Source organism: Drosophila guanche, unplaced genomic scaffold (genome assembly GCF_900245975.1).
Source record: "Drosophila guanche unplaced genomic scaffold, DGUA_6, whole genome shotgun sequence".
NCBI classification, from domain to species: Eukaryota; Metazoa; Arthropoda; class Insecta; order Diptera; family Drosophilidae; genus Drosophila; species Drosophila guanche.
In genome coordinates this window covers 10,893,273-10,914,013 of record NW_022995744.1, presented here as the reverse complement: position 1 = coordinate 10,914,013, position 20,741 = coordinate 10,893,273, and the positions used below count along the sequence as shown (strand labels likewise).

Below are 20,741 nucleotides of genomic sequence, written 5' to 3'. Positions count from 1 at the left end.
GACTTGGTCTAGAATCTAGTCTCAGTATTTGGTTCGACTATGAAAATATGATGTAACAATAACAATTACATAGAAAATATACCATTAGGGGGAGTAAACTAAGAAGGGAAGTTCCAAAGACTCGTAAATGTAGTAAATGTGCTTCCCTGATATATTTAATGGCCAAACAACACACCATTTCACACCATTTTCCAGTGCAGCCTTAAACTCTTAGAGATTTTCAATCATTCTTAGCAGCAGCCTCCTCCCTGCGCAACAAATGCATATAAAATCTAAGAGGAGAGACGCTGTCTTCATGCCTCATTGCAGCAGCTGCCACAATGAGAAATTCTCCCACTCGTTTTGTAATTCAATTAAAGGGAAACAAAACTGCAAGTGAATCATTAATTTTGAGTCAAGCGAAGGCAAGGCCTCCTTTGTGGCATATGCATATCCCATGGCCACATATGAGATCCCATGCACATGCCTCTGAAGCTGTCATTAATCTTTCGACAGCTCTCACACCGAGGCACGGCTATGGCTTTTGGTCTCTGGTGAAAATCACTTTCAATGGCAAGGCTTTGTGCTCTGGCTGCTGCTGCTGCTGTCTAATGATCGCGTGCAGTTTGGTTCCACATGTTTCAGGCATCGTATATCATGTTTATGCCAAAACTATTTCTATATACACATTCATAGTATAACGGAATAGACTGAAGCAGAGGGAGGTTTGGCTCTGGATCTGGATCGCCAGATGTAGAATTATGTCATTTGATTAATTTATCCACATGTCATGGCTTACAGAAGTGTTAATCAATGCAGCAGCCACTGCAGAATCGATCCTATTCTGGAAGTTGTGGGTAGCTTAGGATATCGAATGGATGTCACCCTCTACCCTGTTTTGATTGAATTTCAATCACAATTTATTCATTGAATTCATCCGCCAAAAGGCAATATGCCACCCACCAAGTCAATCCGCCTCTACTCTACTTCACTCTACACTCGGAAAGTGTGGCAATTGAATACGAAATTTGAATAAATGCATAAGCAAATTACTGGCAAACGGAAAACAGGAAAGACAACAACCAAAGCCGCAGAAAATAAAAAGAAAAATCTGTAACAGAAGTGTTGAGATCGCACTAATTACATGTCAACGCAAAGACAGAGAGACCGACAGAGAGCGAGACAGACAGACAGACACACGTTGCCCCGGAGGCAACAGCGGCAACAGCCATAGAGCCACAGTTACAAAGCCGCAGAGGCAACGCCAACACCTTGGTGCATAAATTTATGAACAAACGACGCATGTCACTGAAAGTGAAAAGCCAGCCCCCTTAACACCCCCCTTCCCACTCTTTCTCTTTTGCATGCTACCCGACTATGTATGGAAATATGTTGCATGTGGAGCGACGCCAGCCAGTGACTCAAATAGTGTCAAATATGAAATTTATGTGGGCAAATGAGCGACAGACAGTAGACACACACGACAGAATGAGGGAGTGTGCTCTGGCGGGGACTGGGGGAGGGGAAACACTTGTGCGTACGGCACACAGAGCGCAGGCGCAGCCCCCAAAGAATGTTGGAAAGAAAGAAAAATGAAGATACAAACATTCGTGATTGATTAGCTGAGAACATGCTGCTTCGATTCTAATTGGGTGATTCAGTAGGGATAGTAGATAGAGCTCGATCTTTCACGATTTCAAGGGTTTCATCTTCCACTAGCCGAGGATCTCCGCACTCCCAGTTAATTGTATATATCTTGCATACAATTAGTTCCACAGGAACCCCGGCAGGCGTCTCATGCCACGTATCAGCAAGACACTAAAGCAGGCTTAATTTCAGTGCACTTGGCCAATTATCGGAGTGTCGGCATATAATTTTCAATTTAATAGCTTCATCAGAGCGATTCGCGAGCCAGTTTTCCTTTACGGCCCACAGCGGACGACTGTCTGCGGACTGTCAATTCCCCTCTAAACCCCCCAAACACCAATTGCCATTCCTCCTTTTGCAAAAGTAAAGTGCAAACTGCTGTTGAGCAAAGCTGTTGACAATATTTCTGAGTTGTTTTGGGTTTTTTTCGTATCTTTATTAGATGTGTAACTAGCTTTTCGAGGCGGTGAGCAGAGGACAACGCCTCTCCTTCGCACCTCATTAGAGATACGCGACTGCCTGCAACTGCAAACCGACAACGACGATTGCAACATGTGTGTTTCTATTGGGGCGTGGGCCGATCAGGCGGCCATGCCACACAACAAATTTGTTGTGTGTGCGAGCTTATTGATTTCGAATTGAGAAGGGGGACTGCGACTCTTGCCTGCCCCAGAGGCAAAGACTGAATGACAGCCAGACTCAGTGGCACAGGCTCGTGTGTGTGTGTTGCATTATGCATTCAGGGGTAGCTCTCTCTTCTCTCCGTCTCCCTCCCAGAGCGGAGGTTCACATAAATTTGTAATTACGTATACGCCATGTAGGTGCCTTAAGTATTTTTATTTTGTTTTTATCTTTCTGCTGTTTTTTCACTTTGTTTCTGGTTTTTGTCTGCTGTTGTCTTCAATTAAGCAGCCAGCACTTCCTTATACAGTTTTTGTTCGTTGCCAAATTTGGGTTCATAATTTATGCGTTTTTTTTTTTGGTGTTCATGTCAGAGTTCTCCCTTGGGTAAAGGAGAGCTGAGCTACAGTTACAGATACTTTTTGAAATTACAGAGTGAAAGTTGCCACAGTTTGTAGTAGAAGCAGCAGAGCCGCCGCAGCAGGTTTCAAGGCATAATTAGAGGGAGGTCGTACTGCTTTTTTGTTGCAATTAAAATCGCATTAAAGGGACCTGGCATTTCTCACGATTTCCCATTGATTAACTCTGCCGCTAACTGAACGAATACTCAAGTGAATACTGGAGTAAATTATGCTCCAAAGTACATGCATATTTCTCTATATTTATGGACTGCCACGGATGTCAAGTCATTAATCAAAGTACCCTTGAACCGCTTCATGGCTTGGCATAGTTGTTTTTGGGTGAGACCTTGTCACATGTTAAATATAGAACAGAAAAAACTATTCGTACAAGCGAACATTTCAAACATATTCGTAATTGACAGTCAGCCCGTGAGGGAACAACACAAGTGTGTGGGCGGTTTTTGTTGTTGTTGTTGCATTGCTCAATGCTCCAACGAATTTTCCTGTTCATTATCCACAAAGGGGAGACGGAGAGAGAGAGAGACACAGTGGCACACAAAAGTCGACAAACGACAAACATTTAATAAACATAAACAGGCAAATAGTACAACAAATGAATATGTGTTTTTCTATGAGTGTGCGTGACACTCATTGAATGACTATGCAACGACACGATTGTCTATCTGTATGTCTGTTTGACTGCATGACAAAGCCATTGACTGACTGACTGACTGAGTGCCGTATGCACAGACTGACGCATTTACCCACATGGGACGTGTGCTACATATTTCCACAAATATTTCAACGACAAACAATATGGAGAGAGAGAAAAAAAATATTTGCATTCATAAAAAGAAACCCATAAAAAATTAAAATAAATATGGCAAAAAAATGCACTTCTGCGTTGAAAATGCTCTTAAATTAATGAATGGACGTGACGGAAAAGGAGGGAGAGTGGAATAATGGAATTGTTTAAGCGAAAAGTTTTCACTTTACAGAAAAGTTTGCGTCGAGACTGAGAGATAGGGACACAAACAACTGAGGGAGGGAGATACAAATTATAGTTTGGGGAATCTCAAGCAGGTGTGATCATATCAAACTCTTAGCATTGCTCTGAACATCTATTAAAGCAATCTTTCATTTCAATCGAACTTATCTAGAACGTATCTTGTACATATGTATCTGCGTTGTTTGATATGCATCGAACAATCTGTGGCTAGGAATTTTAATGATCTGTTAATTATTATTCCACTTACGAGTACAGCCTTCACTTTTCTCTGCCTATCTGTCTGTTTGCCATATGCCAAATGCATATCTCATAGATACATTACATGTAAATACTTCGGTATCTATTCATCTGACGATTCATTTGTCTGTAAGTTGAATCTGTCAAAACAATCCATCAACTTTTGTTTCTATCTTTCGTGTCGATCTGCGATTGTGTCTTGCAAATATCTTTCAAATGCATTGTGTCTGCTTGCTCCACAAATGTAAGTCGTAGAGGTGTTCTAAAATCGTTAATACGATGGTGGAATATTATTCACAGCGGACTTTTCCTTTATATATTTGTGCAAGTAAAATCTTTGGTTTTCTGTTACTAAGTTTTGCATGTAAGTCTTCCTTTGATCGCTTTTTGATGTCTGAACTACTGCTGCATCGATTTTCTATGGCTGTTCTGTTCATCATCGCAAAATGACACATTACAATACGCATTCCTCATGTATCTATAATTCATTTTATGTACAAACCCCCGCGGATGTACAAGTATTTTCATCCTAAAAATAGCGCACTGCTTAAGCATTCAAATTCCCCCAAGTACTCGCCCCGCATTAGCTCTCTGGCTCTGGCACTGCCTGCCACCACCCGGAAAACCTTCTAAACTTTTGGCTTGAATTGAACCAATTTTGCCTGCCTTTCCTGCCATCCGAAAGCTCCTACCATACCATTGCAGAGAGCGAGGGAGAGAGAGGGCGTCTTCCTTCCATGCATTATTCATTCCATTGTACTTTGGATGCCATGCATATAAAGTGAGGGAGAGCGAACAAAAATTTCCTTGAATTTAACTCGCGATTTTTCAGTAAAAAATATTCTGCTGTATTTCCATGAGTGAATGAATGAATGGCATATGAGTGTCGGGAGTACGAGTACCTAGAGCGAGCATGTGTATAATTATTTCCTTGAAATTAAGCAGATCTCAAAAAGAATCGAACAAACTATGACGTCAAAGGATGGTCTCTTCTCCTCTTTGCCCCCCATGGCTTGAGTGATAGATAAACAAAAAGAAACACGTGAATTATCAAAATGCTAACTGAAACAAAACAAATCGCAGAGTCTCGTTTTGTACGTAGGTATGTTGGGGTGGGAGAAAATGGGGGAAATCATTGTGAAAATGCTCTACGCCCCAAAGCGACCTACGTGAGCAGCAATGCGAATGAGCCAGAAGAAGTGTTGGCTTGAGCAAATGAATAAGTGAAACATTGATTGAATGAATGAATGATTGACTAGTCGAATAGGTAAGACATCAGTAACAAACCATAGAACTCAAACAGAATACAGAGTACAGGGAGATTTTTAGTTCCTATAAAAGAGTTGTTGTCTTAGAGGGTTCGGGAAAAGCTTCTTAATAGCATGGAAAAATGCTTACCTTCACAGCTTTTACTCTGCAGAGCAATGGATAACAGCCAAAGTCAGGGAAAATGAAAATTTCTCTCTCTCTCTCCTGCTCTATTGGCGGCTTCTTTTGTTTGGCGTTTTGTTTGCTTTGCGGCTTTAACGCCAAAACTCAATATTTATTCTTTTCGATTTACCCTTTCCGTGTGTCCGCATTAATGCCTGATTTTTATGGCGAAAGCGTACAACGAACGCTTGCTCTTGGTCCTCCCGTCCTTCCTGCCTCTCTGCGCTCTTGCTGCCTGTCTGTTTGTGGGCGTAATTGAAAATCTCCAGCGCTTCAAATGGCCCACAACTAAATTTTGTGTGGAGCAACTATTTAGTGCCGCTTCACTCTATTGTGGCTGAACCGATAAATCGCTGCCTGCAGGCGGTCGGCCCTCTGATTCGCTCAGACGAAAGAGAGATAGAGAGAGAGAGAGACGGTGTATGCGGCGTATGCGCAATTTGTGGAGGGCTGCAGCTGCTGCTGCTCCTGCTGCATTTGTGGAGTGTGCACCCTGCTGCTGGCGGTGCTGCTGCTGCTGCCAATCCTTGTGGCAGTTCGAAATAAAACTGTCGAAAAGAAGACTTGCGGGCATTTGCCAAATACCAAATACTTGAAACCCCAAAAACACAAACCAGGCTAAAAGCTCAATTGTTAGTACTATATCTGTGTGTGTGTGTGTGTGTGTGTGTGTGTGTGTATGTGTTTGGACTGCTGCTACTGCATCTGTGTAGCTTTGAGCTGCTGCTTCTGTTGTATCAGTATCTGTGTGCATCCACAGCTAAGGCAAATATTGAACCTTGGAACACGTTCCGAGCAAATTGCAATTTTATTGTCGCACCTTTTGGCATTGCCTCGGGCCCTCACCTGTCCTCCTCTAGCCGTATATTTGTCCAGAGATATATGTATATATTTTAGATATATATTTAACTAACTTTTAGCTGATTGTAAAATATAATTAGCAACTGGCTATCATCTATAGACTATAAATTTACTATTTGCACTTGAAAACGTGCCATAATTGTGTGTTTTATACTTAATTGAAAGCTTTTTAATTTGTTTAACCTGTGGGGGACTTTGCTTTTTGCTCACACTAAATGCTCTAACTATCTTTCGAGTATGCTGTGAAGATTGATAATCATTATACACGCCTAATACTCATACGCACATATTTAAGGAAGTAATCCCTTTTCTTTCCCCAGAGTTTTTCTTGAACTAAAACTTGCCAAATCCCCAAAGTACTTCACTTTATTTCCATATTGAGACTTCTACCTTCTACTCTTCTATTTCCACTCCTTTCATTTACTTTTCTAGCTTGCATTTGGAACCAATCGTTCCATTTTCAATCGTTTTTCCCCTCTGTCCGTCTCATTGAGCATTCATTAATTTCCCTTTTGTTTCCTTCCTTCCTTTCCACCCTGCCATACCATCGCTTCTATCGTTCGCCTTTGATTTCTATTTGTGCCTCTAAAGTGCCCAAAGCTCTGATTTCCCTCTCTCTCTCTCTCTCTCTCTCTCTCACTATTTCTCTTACTGATGGATTGCAGATTTCTTTTGAGCGGCCTTTCAACAGGTTTTAAGCATGCTGTTTTTTTGCACCGTCTCTTAGACTTTCATTCGAACACTCATTTGCATTCACGTAGCTGGTGTTTGAGTTCCATTGATTGGAATTTTCGTATGTGATTAGCAGACATGAGATCGTAGCAGATTTTATTCCCTAGATTGTTCAAATCACAGAGTTATATTTTCATTGCCAGATTGCGGCTTAAATTGGTAGATTCCGCCCAGACTCTGCTTAGATTCCATGTGCAAATTCCCTTTTAACAATCCCCAATCGCAATCCTTTGTCTGTGGCGCTCCATTTAATAAACATTTACGAGAGTTCATGCAACCCAAAAGAAGGAAGTCTGACGACTGGCTGGCAGCGGGTGTGTGGCAGGGTCCCATTGTTGGTCATGCAATGCGCAAACACAAAACTAATTGAATTTTTCGTACCGCTTTGCCTGCTCGACGCCCTGGTATTTTCTGCAAGTCAGCAAGTAGGGCAGGGGACATACCACACACAAAACAGGGCAGGGCAGGGCAGGGAACAGGGTACAGGGCTGGATATGCCTTTGTCTATGCCCCCGGTACGTGCCACAATTCCAAGTTGTCACGATTGCTGTTGTTTGTTGCCCCAAAACATAATCAGCATATAATTAAAAGCAACACTAACATGCAACAAATTACACGCAAAGTGTGAGGACTGGAAGTATCTTGTAGTTACACGAGAAGTATCTGTATCTACCACTCTGACCCAAAAACAAACAACAACAACAAAAACACCAAAACAAAAGAATGAAATTTTCATTATTATTCTCGTATATTTATTTTATTTTTTGCTGAGTCCACTGGAGTCTTGTTCTTGGACCCGACCCAGAGGCTACTCTGGCACCATTTTCATGGCCCGGTTTGTGCGTTGCAATTACACACACTCACAGACACACACACACACAGTGGCAAGTGCGCAACAGCAAGAGAACTTTATGATTGTCCAAAAAACAGAGAATATGACCTAATTGGGGGGTTTTCTGTTACTGGAAATAGTTTTGTTGTACATAATTCATTTCTGCTGCTGCCGCCGCTCGTGCCCCAGATTTTATGCTAATTTCGCATTTATTTTTGCCACTAAAAACACTAGGAGTATCTGAAACACGAGAGATTCCCGTACTATTCTATGGTGTCGTTTAAGTGCTTCCAGCAGCGTAATTCCATAAACCTTTTGGAGGGCGATAATGCAACGCTAACCGCTTGACACATGCCCCACATTTTTGTTAATTATTATCAGTAGTGGCACTCAAATTGTAATTGTAATTAGAGCAAGTATAGTAAATTGAGAGGTTTTACGAGTTTGTTCCAAAATATATTCGAAATTTATGAGTTGTGGCAGCATTCCAAATACATTTTTCAGGTCATTTATGTCTTGAATAAATTCTGAATGGCTTTGTATCACAGATCACAGCCTCTGAACTAAAGATTATCTGTAATTTTACTGTGATGCCTGTCATTTGTCAGGGCCTCAATTTCTGCCCACGTATCCCCCCAGCCCTTTTTATTTATAGATAGTCGCTGCCGTCGGCCCATCGGGCGGCAATCAAGAGAAATTTGCGTACATTAAGCGCTTAACTTTTTCTGCTGCGGCTGTGTCATGACATTTGCAACAGGAGCAGCAGCAACCAACAGAAGCAAAAACGAGTTAATTACAATAGGATTACCCATGCAACAGGAGGAGACAAGAGAGCCAGCGCCAGCGTTCATATTTTCCCATTTTGCCCCATTGGCATAATCTCATAAAATGGCATTTATGCGGGGGGGGATTGCTCCCTTTTGCAGGTTTGTGGGCCCTGTTGATGCGTTAATTTGCGTGCAACATGCACTATGATTACCCGCAGCAATTTGCAACGGCCACAGCGGGCAGTGCGGCAGTGGCAGCAACTAGATCGCCCATTAGCGAGCAGGGCATTCCACGGGCATTGCAGGCAGCAGCTGCTTCTTCCACGGAATGGGAAACGGAATGGATTGGTGATTCGCCAATTGGACAGCTGGCCTGCGTCCATCCACCGACTGGGAGCACAGAAATGGTTTGCCATTTGTTGTGCCGTTTCGTCGCTGTTTTGCTGTTTGCTGCTGTTGCTCCGCCTTTCTGTGTGCTTCTGTGTGTGTGTGTGTGTGTGTTTGGTTTGCCGCGAATGTTTGCACAATTGCGACGCCAATGGAGGGGAGCGAAAAAAGAAACGTAGAAAACTGGACATCAAGAAATCAAGAGATGGAAGTGCACTTCCATTTTTTTCTGTGCGCCCAGTTGTATAATTTGCAATTTGTTTGTTGTTGTTGCTGCTGCTGCCCGCTACCCATCAGCAGCCATACAGAAGAAACAGCAGCAGCAACAGAAACAGCAGCTGACTCGGTTTTAATTATAAAAGTGACACTCCTTTGCTTTGTGTACCCTTAGATAGAGGCAGAGTATTTTGTTTATGAGAAGAGATGGGACAAAACAATTAGCAAATGCAAGTAAAGACAACAAATGTATTTACGCAACAAAGTAAAAGTCCCGTTGGTTATTCTGTGTGCTAAGTATTCACAGAGAGGGTGCGAGAGGGAAGTCCTCTCAGCAACGTGTCGTCGGTGCAATGTTGTTGCTATTATTTATTTGAAGAGAAAGCAGAATAGAAAGAAGCGCAAGAGAAAGAATATTGCGTGCAGATCTTGGGAGGAGATAAGAAACTAAACATATTAATGGGGGACTGCGTATTTACCGTAATATTTCTGTAAGACATGAACAGACATGTCTAAGTCACCTTAGGGAGATGCAACTCCAAAAAATCGATTCTCTCTTAAGTAAACTGTTGCTTTTCCAAAGGGGTTGAAACATTTGAGCCACCAGCAACCAGAAGAACTAAAAGTTTATTTAAAAAAAATTGATTCAATTTGATAGAACATCAAACGAAAAAGGCCCTTTTAAGAGTATCAAAAGTATTGCTATCCGTTTTCAGTCTTTTTGCCTTCTTGTTTGTTGTTTTGTTAATGTCAGCAATTTCCTCAGTTATTTGTTGTTTCCCATTTGTTTTCACACAAAAAGTTATTTAAGTTGGAACATTTTGTTGCTTGTTTTGCTTGTTGCATTTCGTTTATTTTCGAATTGTGTGTTTAACATTTGCTCTGCTCCCAGCCAACGTACCAATGGGACCATACCATGGGGGGAACATCTTTTGTGTGTAATTTGATTACGCTGTTTATCCAAGCAGATTTATTGTTGCACGCGAGCATGGATTGGTCGTACCGACCTTCCCGTTTCGGGGCTGGGCTGCAGTTTATCATCATCATCATAATCCCCATATTTCTGGTGGCTACACCGCGACCTCTCGAATGTGTGATTCATTTGTAGTCGAGACTGCTGGGCAGTGCAGTGCATTTAGACAGCTGCAGTTTTGTGGCAATGCTCTGGCTATCCTCTATTTATAGATTCATGAGTTCTTTGTTCTTTTCCAATGTGTGCATGTCCAAAATGCATTGATGGAATCATCTACGATACAAGTGGAACGAGAATATTGCAACTTCCAAGTCATTTTCTAGCGCTGCCTCCTTCAGTTCCAGTTCTTCGAACATCTCTCGCTGGGAATTTGCATATAGATAGACTTCTTTTGTGGCATCATAAATCTAAAATAATTAATAAGTGCCACCGCATGCCCCAGCCAGCCGGCTTGTGCTTGTGCTTGTGCTTGTGCAATTTGTGACTAAAATGCTTTTCAATTACATTTTTAATGTTTACCGTAGACTACGTACACTTTTCAAGAGGCATAGACCATTATTTTTCATTTCGAATCCGAGACGCGCGTCTGCCTGGCGCCTGCCGAAATGTAAGCCAATCTAAGAGGCCGCATAAGTGAGTGTGCCGCCTGACCAAATATGGGGGCATGCAACATGACGGCCAGCAGCAGCAGCCGCAGCAGCAACAGAGCTATGTGTGCTGTGGCACTGTGGCACGCATAATCGCAGTTGACATTTTCATTCCAAGATTAGTGCAAAGTGCAGCCTGTGCGTGTGTGCGTGTGCGTGTGCGTGCACGACGGAAAAGGAAACTTTTTGCAGATACAGATGCATCTACAGATGCTGAGATGCAGATACATTTACAGTTACAGCGCACATGTCTCCATACATATATACATATATATATATATATATTTGTACTGTGGATTTATTTTGTTGTACATATATTCAAATGCGAATGCAAATAAATGGCTGTGCGATTGTCGCTGCAGCCGCCGCAATAAATTGTACATGCAACGCACACAGACGTGGCGCCAAAATCTGCCAGCTTCGATGTCATGCAGCAACAACAACAACGACAACAAACAGAGCAGAGGCAGCAGCAACAGCAACAGCGTTCGTGGCATGTTGCAAAGCTGGCAGTATCCAGCAATCGAGCGGAATTTGCCACACAAATTGAAAACTTATGCGGCACATTAACAATTTACCAGCAGCAACGAATTGTTGGGATTTTCACTCGCGTGTGGCAGCTGCAAAATGCAAAATAATCGCCCCGGCAAACGTCTGCAGAAATAACAAACAAATAATTGAATATGCAACAGACAGTGGCAACCAGGCAGATGAACCCATGAGGTAGCCTTTGCTGATGTTTACTGTGGCATAGCCACACTGTAGTCGAGTTTTTAGTGTGTGGAAATTCAACTGGAATACATTTTTGTTGACTGTGGCAATCATCTGCATTTGACAGTTGCCTTGACGGGGGCTTTGAGACCAAAACCTTGACCTCATCTGTGAAGCTGTAATTGGTGAATTAACTGGAGCATTCCGTGTGATAAAAATATCATTTCTTGACGTATCAGTCCATTGATTATCCACAAATGATCTTTACTTGTTGTTACATTATGCCTTTATCCACAGTATTAAGCCAAAATGTACTCTATAGATTTCGCTACCTTTTTCTAGCCTCAGTTTCAGAACTGATAATCTTTGCTTTAGGCCCAGCAACTGACTTTTGATAGCTGAAATGATAGGAATGCCGCTTGGCTTGCTTCGGATCGATAAGATATGAATGGAGGAAATGGCAAATTATCGCGGCAACAGGCAGAGAAACCAAAAATAAACAGTTCAACGAACCAAGATGTTCTCGGGTAGGAGAGATAGTGAGGAGGGGAGAGGAACTGTGTATGATCTACCCCAACGATGAAATGATGATGATCTATGACAGGGAAAACGTGTCATAGTCGGAGCTAGAAATTCAACGAACCATAAAACGAACAACAGCCCAAGCATATCGATGTGGCTGTGTGGCGTGGCCCCCTATCCTAACCCCTGAACCCCGTGGGCTGCCGGCCACCCTCTCTCTCTCTCTCTCTCTCTCTCTCTCTCTCTCGTTTCTGCCTTTAGTGCATTTGTTTACTTAATTGTTATCTCGCTTTCCTGCTTTCCCTGTGTGGCACAAATTGTTCGTGTTTGACAAGTAGTTGTCAACAATTTTTGATAAAAACGAAATGAAATTATTATGTGTGACATGCAGTTGCCGCCCTCTCCTTCCGCCACTCAATTTCAGTCTCTCCCTCCTCCTCCCTAGAGACACACCAACGGATGTTTTTATTTGTGTGTTGTGTGTGTTTGTTGGGTGTTGAATGCTGTCTTATAAATTTATTAGTGAATTTATGGCCCTAGCCAATCGTTTTACCACTCGTTCAGTATTCTGTGACCCGTGTATTGCATTCTGTTTCTGTTTTATTTTTCTTTGTAGAAAAGTCCACTGATTCAATCAAGACTATAAATTATGCTACTTGAAATGTATACCAAAAAGAACATTTTCTGGGGATTATACTCGTACTTGTTGTATATTTCATAGAGTAAATATTTAGAGAGAAGTACATGCTCGTAAATCAGAGTGAAAGGATTATTTCCTCGCTTTCCAAAGGGGTTTTCAGAGAGCTTACATGTGTCAGTGTGCACAGATATACTTAGATCAGTAGAAGTCCAAAGCTTCAGATTAAAAGAAAAACTAATAAGAAAGTTCTGTCTACTGAGAATAATCTAATCCGACGATCCAAACCCATTTAAATCAAGAAAAATCTTCAATCTCTTGCTTATGCCAAAAACTCATGGAATTTTCGTCCCGTGTCTATCAAAAGTGTAATTCCACACAAGCTTCTGTTTTAATTAACGCCATTCAGGGGCAAACCTTTTAGACATTTTGATGGCAGAGTGGGAATACAAATACTCGTAACTCATGAGCCAACCCACACGCTCTTATTTTGCTCCCTCTGATTATCCGCACACTTGCTGGAAATTGTGGAAATTTGCAAATTGAAAATGCCTACAAGTAGCATACGCTGCTACTGCAGAGGGGAGGCGGAAGGAGAGATGGAGGATGAGGGTAAGGGCGAGAGAGATAGAGATTGTAGTAGGAGTAAAGGACTCTCGAAATATGTCAAGGTATGCACAAAATCCACTACCAGAGCCAAGTGTTTTGCGGTCTAAGCGCTTTCTTGGCTTGCAGCCAAAACTTGGCTAATGCCAAAAGACGGAGAGAACCACAGAGGAGCTACCTACTACAGCTGCTGCTGCTGCTGCTGCTGCTGCTGCTGCTGCTGCTTCACCAACCTCCCACACTTCTGTCTCCTCTTTCTCTCTCCCTCTCTCTCTGGCTCTTTTTATGTCTTTCTCCGTTGTACAGTGAAGACAATTACAGTAAACAAATTCGCACACGTCGTCACGTTGCATTTGCGGCGACAGGCTGCAAAACAAGGCGGCCTAAAAGTGCTAGTAGAGCGTCGGAGTGGTAGTGGCACTGGACCGCAGTGCCAGTTCGGTGCAAAGTCTATGACAGGAGAAGGTAATGGTGTCAGTGACGCTCCCTATCCCTGCTCTGCTTTGCCCTGGCCTGCCCTGGCCCTCATTCTGGGCCGTATCGTGTGCGGTCATGGCCATGTGCCTTGATATTTTTGGCAGAACCATGCATGAGATTTGCATTTTTTACACCCCCAAAACCCTCATAGCTATCTGCCATCTCTCCACTCTTCTCTCTCTATTCTCGGCTCTATTCTGTTCTGCATTCTCTGGTACTTTCTCCTCCACCTACCCTACTTTCCTCCCCTCTTTAGGTTTCTTTGCAATTTGGCAGCTCGTTGCCAGAAACATTTTGCCATAGCATACTTTTCTGGGCCATGTCATGATATATGCATGTAGCTAAGTGTGTGTGTGGCATGTGGCACATCTGTGTGTGTCTGTGTGTGTGGCATGCATGCCTGCCACGTTGCAGCAATTGAATTGAATTTCTGCTGCTCGAGTTTTGAGCTCTTGAGCGCCACAAAAGGAGAGTTTTCGAAGGCACCCGCCCCGTGCGGCCTCACAAAACGGCAGCAAATAGAATTCCCCTCCCAAACGCACACATGTTCGGTGGCAGAGAATCTAACTTGCAAGCGACTGCTGCTGCTGCTGCTGCCTGACACAGCACAGGAGTAGCTCTTCGGTGACTCACTCACTCGCCGACTGAGTGACGCCTCTGTGTCTGTGGCCTCCGATTTTTCTGGCCAAATGCCACGAGAGGATGTGAGGATAGTTTCCAGATTTATGGCCCAGCAGTTGGTAAAACGCATAAACACATCATGGTCAAAAGAAGCAGCCCCAGCCGGAGCAGGAGCCCACAGCATTGAGGACTGAATCCTTACATCCTTCCTGCGCTCCCTAAATCGATGCAGTTGTACAATGCAATCGGAAAATAAGATGGAAAAATGTTGACAAACAATCTCTTACAACTGAAAACTTTTGCTTGCTTGCCTCTCTGTCATTCATTCGGATTGACGGACATCAGGTCAATCCGATGAAAAGGCAGCAGCTGCTGGTCTTGAGAGAAGAAAGGAAACTTTCAGTTGCAGCAGAAAAGTTACTGGAGTCCCTTGTGATTTTCCATTCATTCTTGCCACATTTAGCATGCATCATTCACATGCTGGCAAATATGTGTCACGGCCTTGCGGTTGTCTCTCGTGTGCAGCTATTTTTTTCAGCACAAAAATAGCCAGTGACTGCACTCCACAGTACGAATTTATCAGAGAGCGATGACGTCTGCCTTTTGTGCCCATTCCACAGTTCACATTCCCCATTCCAATTCATTTAATTTGCTAATTTTACGACAGCATAACAAACAGCAAACCATATGGCCACCGAATCGGGGCACTCCGATATGTACATTTGCATATGTGACTGTAAAACTGTCGATCTGTGCCGTCTGCGGCTCTCTAGCAGTTAGGTGCTGCTGCGGCGGCGTTCACATAAACATCATGTAAAGGCCATTAATTTAAATTATAAACTATAAAAAGGCAGAGAAACAGCCTGACAACCGACCATAAAAGTCGCTTTTGCTGCTCTCCGACTTGCTCCGCGATGTTGCAGCTTGTCATAAAAAGCTTGTCACACAATTTGTATCTTTTGGGAAAGCCCACACGACAGTTGAGAGGGGTGGGAAGGGAAGGGAATGAGGGATATGCCATTAGTATCTCTGTGATTAACACATGTCCTTGAGATTGGGGATTGTATTTCATTTGCTGCAAAAAGGATAAAATAAAACAATTTGCTTTTCAATTTCTAAAGCATCTGGCTTGTAAGCCTTGGCAATCAGCGGGACTTTTGTTGATTTATTTACGACTATTTACAAGTGTATATATTGCCCCAGTTTGTGGCACCACTTGCCTCCATTTCTGTGGCTCTTTCTTCGACTCTTTCGCTGCCGCTCTTTTCATTAGAGAGATATTTTCTAGGGCACAACGATTAGTGTGTTGTAAATCGTTTTAGCTGCAACAATCCGTTGTCATTAGCAGCAACAGCCGCTGCACCAGCAGCAGCAGGCCACAAAGTGTGGCATGCGCCGCTCGCTCTCTGCGGCAAAAACAATCATCGCTGCAGCCACTTTGTGGCATGCTGTGAATTTTATGACCAAAAACGGTTTCTCGATTTGCCAGCATTTGCAATTTGAAGCAATTTAAAAGTTATTAACAAAATGAAACATCTCTAAGCGAAACAACAAGTCATATTTCTCTAGTATTTATTTATTTAGATAAATGGCTAAAACTCACGCCGCAGCGTGGGTGGCATTTGTTGTGGTTTTGCCGCTGTTATTGGCCAACACGCCCACTGCTACCAAAAACTTGAAGCTATAAACAATTACGCGAGAGAGAAATATACAGCCCACACACAAAAAGATAGAGATACAATAATCGTTGAGAGGCAGAGACCTGGGAAGCAAATGTTTGATTTGTGCGATAATTTGAAAATGATACGAGGCGCAGCTAATGATGAAATAGTCCTAAGAAGATGATGTGTGTGTGCGTGTGTGTGGATGGAACGTGGGTAGCTGAGATGGGAGATTAAAGTGGATGGAAGTCAAGGAGTTTTAGGAGCGCCAACAGCAGAAATGAGTATCTTTTCAGCATCTAAAATCTTCTACAATTAATTGCAGAATTTTAGAAATAATTATACTTAATTAACTACAAGCCATGATTCGTATCCTTCTAATTTATGTTTCATTTTGTTTCACAGGCGCAATTTGTGGTGGAAGCTGCTGCAGCAATGCCACAGAGATGGAGCTACGTCAGAAGGCATCGGGAATGTTTGAGCAGCTGCTGCACCATCATACGAGCAGCCTGCGTGGGATCCTAGCGGATAATGCCAACCAATTCCAGAGTGAGTATGAAATTTCAACAGCCCAACCATTTCAGAGAGGGTAAAGCAGGGAGGCTCCTCGTCCTGTCCTTCCTTTCTATGCAAATCATTCGCTGAAAAGTCTGGAAACTTTTCAGTTTTCTACTGTTTTTTTTTGTTTGTTTGCCCTTGTGCAAGCGATAGACCGAACGAGTGTATATTTTCGTGGCAATAAATAATTTATCATATGCAAATGTGTCCTCCGTTCGGAGGCTTCTCTGGTTATGATGATAAAAAGTTGATGCCTTGAAAGCCTTGCGAAAAAGTGGAAGTTAAACCAAAATTAAGCTTCGAAATGTGAAAAAGCGAAATGTGAAATTGATTTGTAATTTGAATTTGTATGCAGATCAAAGCGACTGCATAATGCTGACAGATATACGAGATATACGACCGTATATAAGGGGCAAGAGTACATATTTGCACATAGATAATTCATAAGCAGACTTCTGGCTGTTTGGGAATGCAACAAACGCGACTCGGTCTCGGACTCTCGGGTACTGCATCTAATTAAAAAGGCATTAAATAATGTTGCTGTCGTTGTCCCTTTTTTATATTTTTTTGTTTGTGCAAAACTTTGTCTGGGTCACGTTTTGGGGCAGCCGCAGCCGCAGCAGCAGCAGTACCCCTCCTTCTGGCTTTCCCCCAGTTTCGCACACAATGCCTGCAAATTGTTGTCGTACATGCTGTAAATCTCGCTTCACTTTAAGGCGTGCCCCTGCCTCCAGAAGGGTGTTCGGGCGGGTGCTGTTTCTCCGTTTCGCCGTTTCAGTGCTTTCATTGTTGTTCTTCTCGCGGGGTTCTGGCTCTCGCAGTGCTCTCGGTCGCTGGGTCTCTCTGTAATTCTCGGAACTGGGCTCGCGCATTCAGAAAAAGACTTTAAACACGCCTCCCTCGTCCGTATGTACAGTCATTCACATGCTTGATGTACATATGTACTTGAATTTCCGCTAAATACAAATTTGTTGTTGAATTTTGTTTGCATTTTGTGTGTATTTTTGTGGTTTGGTGTTGTCATCTGCTTAATTTATGCCATCCCATTGATTCATTTGGATTCGCCTTGGGGATCGGGAATGGGTTGGCTCATCAAAGTTTGAGTCAACACCAAACGAGGTGCTGCTGCATGTACGGATATGAGTGTGCAGCAAGTAAGATTATTCTGAAGGGTACTATGAGTGGGTATATGGGTTTCAGAGGTGCCCACAACAATAATTTGATTCATTTATTGTCGGCGGTCATTTGCCTTGCAATATTTCGAGTACTGCTGACTGCTGCCGAGTGTTCGGGCGCTGCCATAAGCAGCAACAAAAAGCGATCTCTTATCGTTGTTTAAGCTTTGGGTTTTTGGCCAGAGTCGGTCGCTACTGGTCGCTACTATTTGTCTCTACTTCTGTGGTCCCGTATTTTTACATATTTATCCTTTTTTAACTAAAAGAAAACTTAAGCTGATATCTTAATCAATACCGCACTTATAAGCTAAACCACTTACAGGGTATTTCACAACACTTTATCTGTTTAGCATTCAATTTGCATTCCTCAATTGCTTTTGCTTTGTCAAGGGGAGGGAGGTGATGTCAAAGCGAAAAAAAATCCCACGTTTCAATATAAAAATGCAAAAAATTGTAAATTAAAATGCAATCAGCTAAGTCATTTAACATTTGAGTAATAAACACGAACAATTATTGATCAACCAAATTGGTAGGGCAATTCCAAGCTAAAAGTCAGTGCTCGTTTGATGAATGAATGAATGAATGAATGGTTTGAATGAATGACGTTTGTGTGCAGTGAGTGTTTCTTTAAAGATTTATTAAGCAATTTAATAACGATAGCATACTGTAGAGGATGTTGAGGTTGAGTTCTGACTTGAATAATGATAGGCTATGTGTGTTTGTCTGCTGTGATAAGAGGAACAACTTTTTCCATGCATTTTAGCTTTTTATTTTGCTTATCGCTCAGTTTATGGACTGCCATGCGCGTCTCCTTAGTTGCAGCAGCAGCGGCAGCAGCAGAGTGGCCATAAACATTGATTTACTTGCCGCCGACGCCGTCTCGGCCAAAGATTGTGGCAGGCAGAAACCGTGCGTATGCGTGATATTCACAGAGGTGGAACCCACAAAAATGGTGCACCTATAAACATTTATGCATTTTCTTTGGTGCAATTCCGCTATGCTTTTGCCACTCGTAAAATATTATAGTTTTGCCCAACAAATAAATGCATTTTTCTATTGTCTGGCATTAACATTACAACAGGAGTGGCAATGGGTTTGTTGTGTGTGTGTGTGTGTGTGTGTGTGTGTGTGTGGCATATGCCATACAAGTCCCGGGGCTTCCTGCCTGTAGCCCTTTTGCTCTTGCATCTCTCCTTCACTTCTGGTTCTCTCTTTCTCTCCTTCCGTTTCCGCGTGCCCATTGTTTGCCGGATTGCATGCCTCCTCCTTCGTCTTTTGTTTGTTCCTCTTGTGTTTTTGGCGTATTATTATTTTTAAGCAAGTATTTGCGTGTTTAAACACGTTTCGGAGCTTACGAATTATATGGGTAGCCCCCAATCTCAAATTTCCAAGCAACAGCAGAGGCTCTGGCTCCTCCAACGCATTGCAGCAACGTTGCACTTACCGCTTCTACAGCCCCCATGTTCACGTTCCTGTCATCGCCATCGCCATCACCATCACCATCACCACCATCATCATCATCCGGCATTGTCGCTGTCGTCTTTGGTGGCGTTGCTCACGCGCTTAATGCGTTTCCCTGGCACCTGGTCATGGGCGTGCGCCTGCATAAAATGCTTCCAAATGCTGACTTACGGCACAACTTTTTGGGGGCCCTCTCAAAGGCAATAAAAACAAATAGCAGAAAGAAACATAGGAGCTTTAGGTATCGAAGTTTTGGATACCCTAACCCAGGCAGTGGAGACTCTGAATGTATAACAAATTTCCCAAAGTAAAAGACACAGATATATGTGTTTCTGGCAATATCCCCAACGATATATATATTCCATATTTTGGCATAGAAAATGCTAACCTTGCCTGCAATGGCAAACATCTGTTGAAAATCCGAAACACACTCCTCTCTAGAATGGCCGAAATTATTTCTTTATTTGTGTGGCAGCTGCAACAACAGCCAACTGAAACAGCAACAGCCAACGGCAACAGCAATGCGTGCAGTTTCATAAGTTGCAAGTTGCAACTTTCCTGCTGGTGCACACGCCACGCCACGCCACGCCAAGCCACTCCCTCTCTTTCTGCCACACTTCAGGGCCAGGGCTTAAGTCTGTTTTTGGCCATATCTTGTGCTCTGGCTGCTGCTGCCTGCCTTCTTGTCTTTACGGCTAAAGTGGCTTTTTGGCCGGCATCGCTTGTTAGCCGGCTTTTTTTGTTTGTCTTGTCTTGTCACACACAGACAGAGAGAGAGAGAGGGAGAGTGCAACGCCAAGTGGAAGGTTGCTGTTTGCAAGTGCCACAGCGCATTGCAATTGTTGTTGCCACAGTGGAAAGTAAGCTTGGGATTTTTTCGAAAAGTTATTGAAATGTGCTTTTTCCGTAACGAAATGTGTGTTAAATGTGATTGAGCAGAGATTTTATATGAGATTATTTGTAGCTTTCCACTGTGGAGATTTTTATTTTTGGCTGTTAAGTCTTTTTCTAGTCTATGAGTCAATCTCTGATATGAGCTTACCAGCTTCAGGTCTCTAGGAAAGCATCCAGAAACCAGTTGTCATCTCTGGCATAATGTTAATTATTTGCAGAATTTAAAGCTAATGGAGCCCCCGTTTCTTCATGTCTTCAACTCGTTTTTATAATTAGCAAAATAAAATCTAGACAAGAAAGAAAAAAAGCCATAGGCAAAAGTGGAGTCATTTTGTCTGCTACGTTTTCGCTGTGGCTGTGCCACATGTGCTTTTATATGTACACATTTGTGTATCTCTATAATTATTATAATTAGTTGCTTGGCAAATTAAACGCTGAAAGCTCGTGCTTATAATTAACGCGCCACCAAAAACGGAAGGCGAACATGAGAGGCAAAAGCTTCAGGAGAGGGCACGGCAGAGACAGAGAAAATTTGCCATAAGGCAGATCAAATAACTTTCTGTGTAGCAACCAATTGATGCATATGCTTTGAAGCATTTCAATATGTTAGAAGGAGCAGCAAAAATTAAAAAAATCAAGCGGTGGCCTGCACTTCAGCTAAAGCTTCAGCTACGGCTA

General features: G+C 42.7%; 1 protein-coding gene across 1 annotated transcript in view; it reads left to right on the top strand.

The window, feature by feature from the left end:
• Positions 1-20,741, top strand: part of LOC117579135 (division abnormally delayed protein) — a 68,826-nt gene that overhangs the window by 38,657 nt on the left and 9,428 nt on the right. Inside the window, exon 2 of the mRNA XM_034264876.1 lies at positions 16,381-16,524. Within this exon, the coding sequence (XP_034120767.1) occupies positions 16,381-16,524 (144 nt within the window). The remainder of the gene's footprint in view (positions 1-16,380; positions 16,525-20,741) is intronic.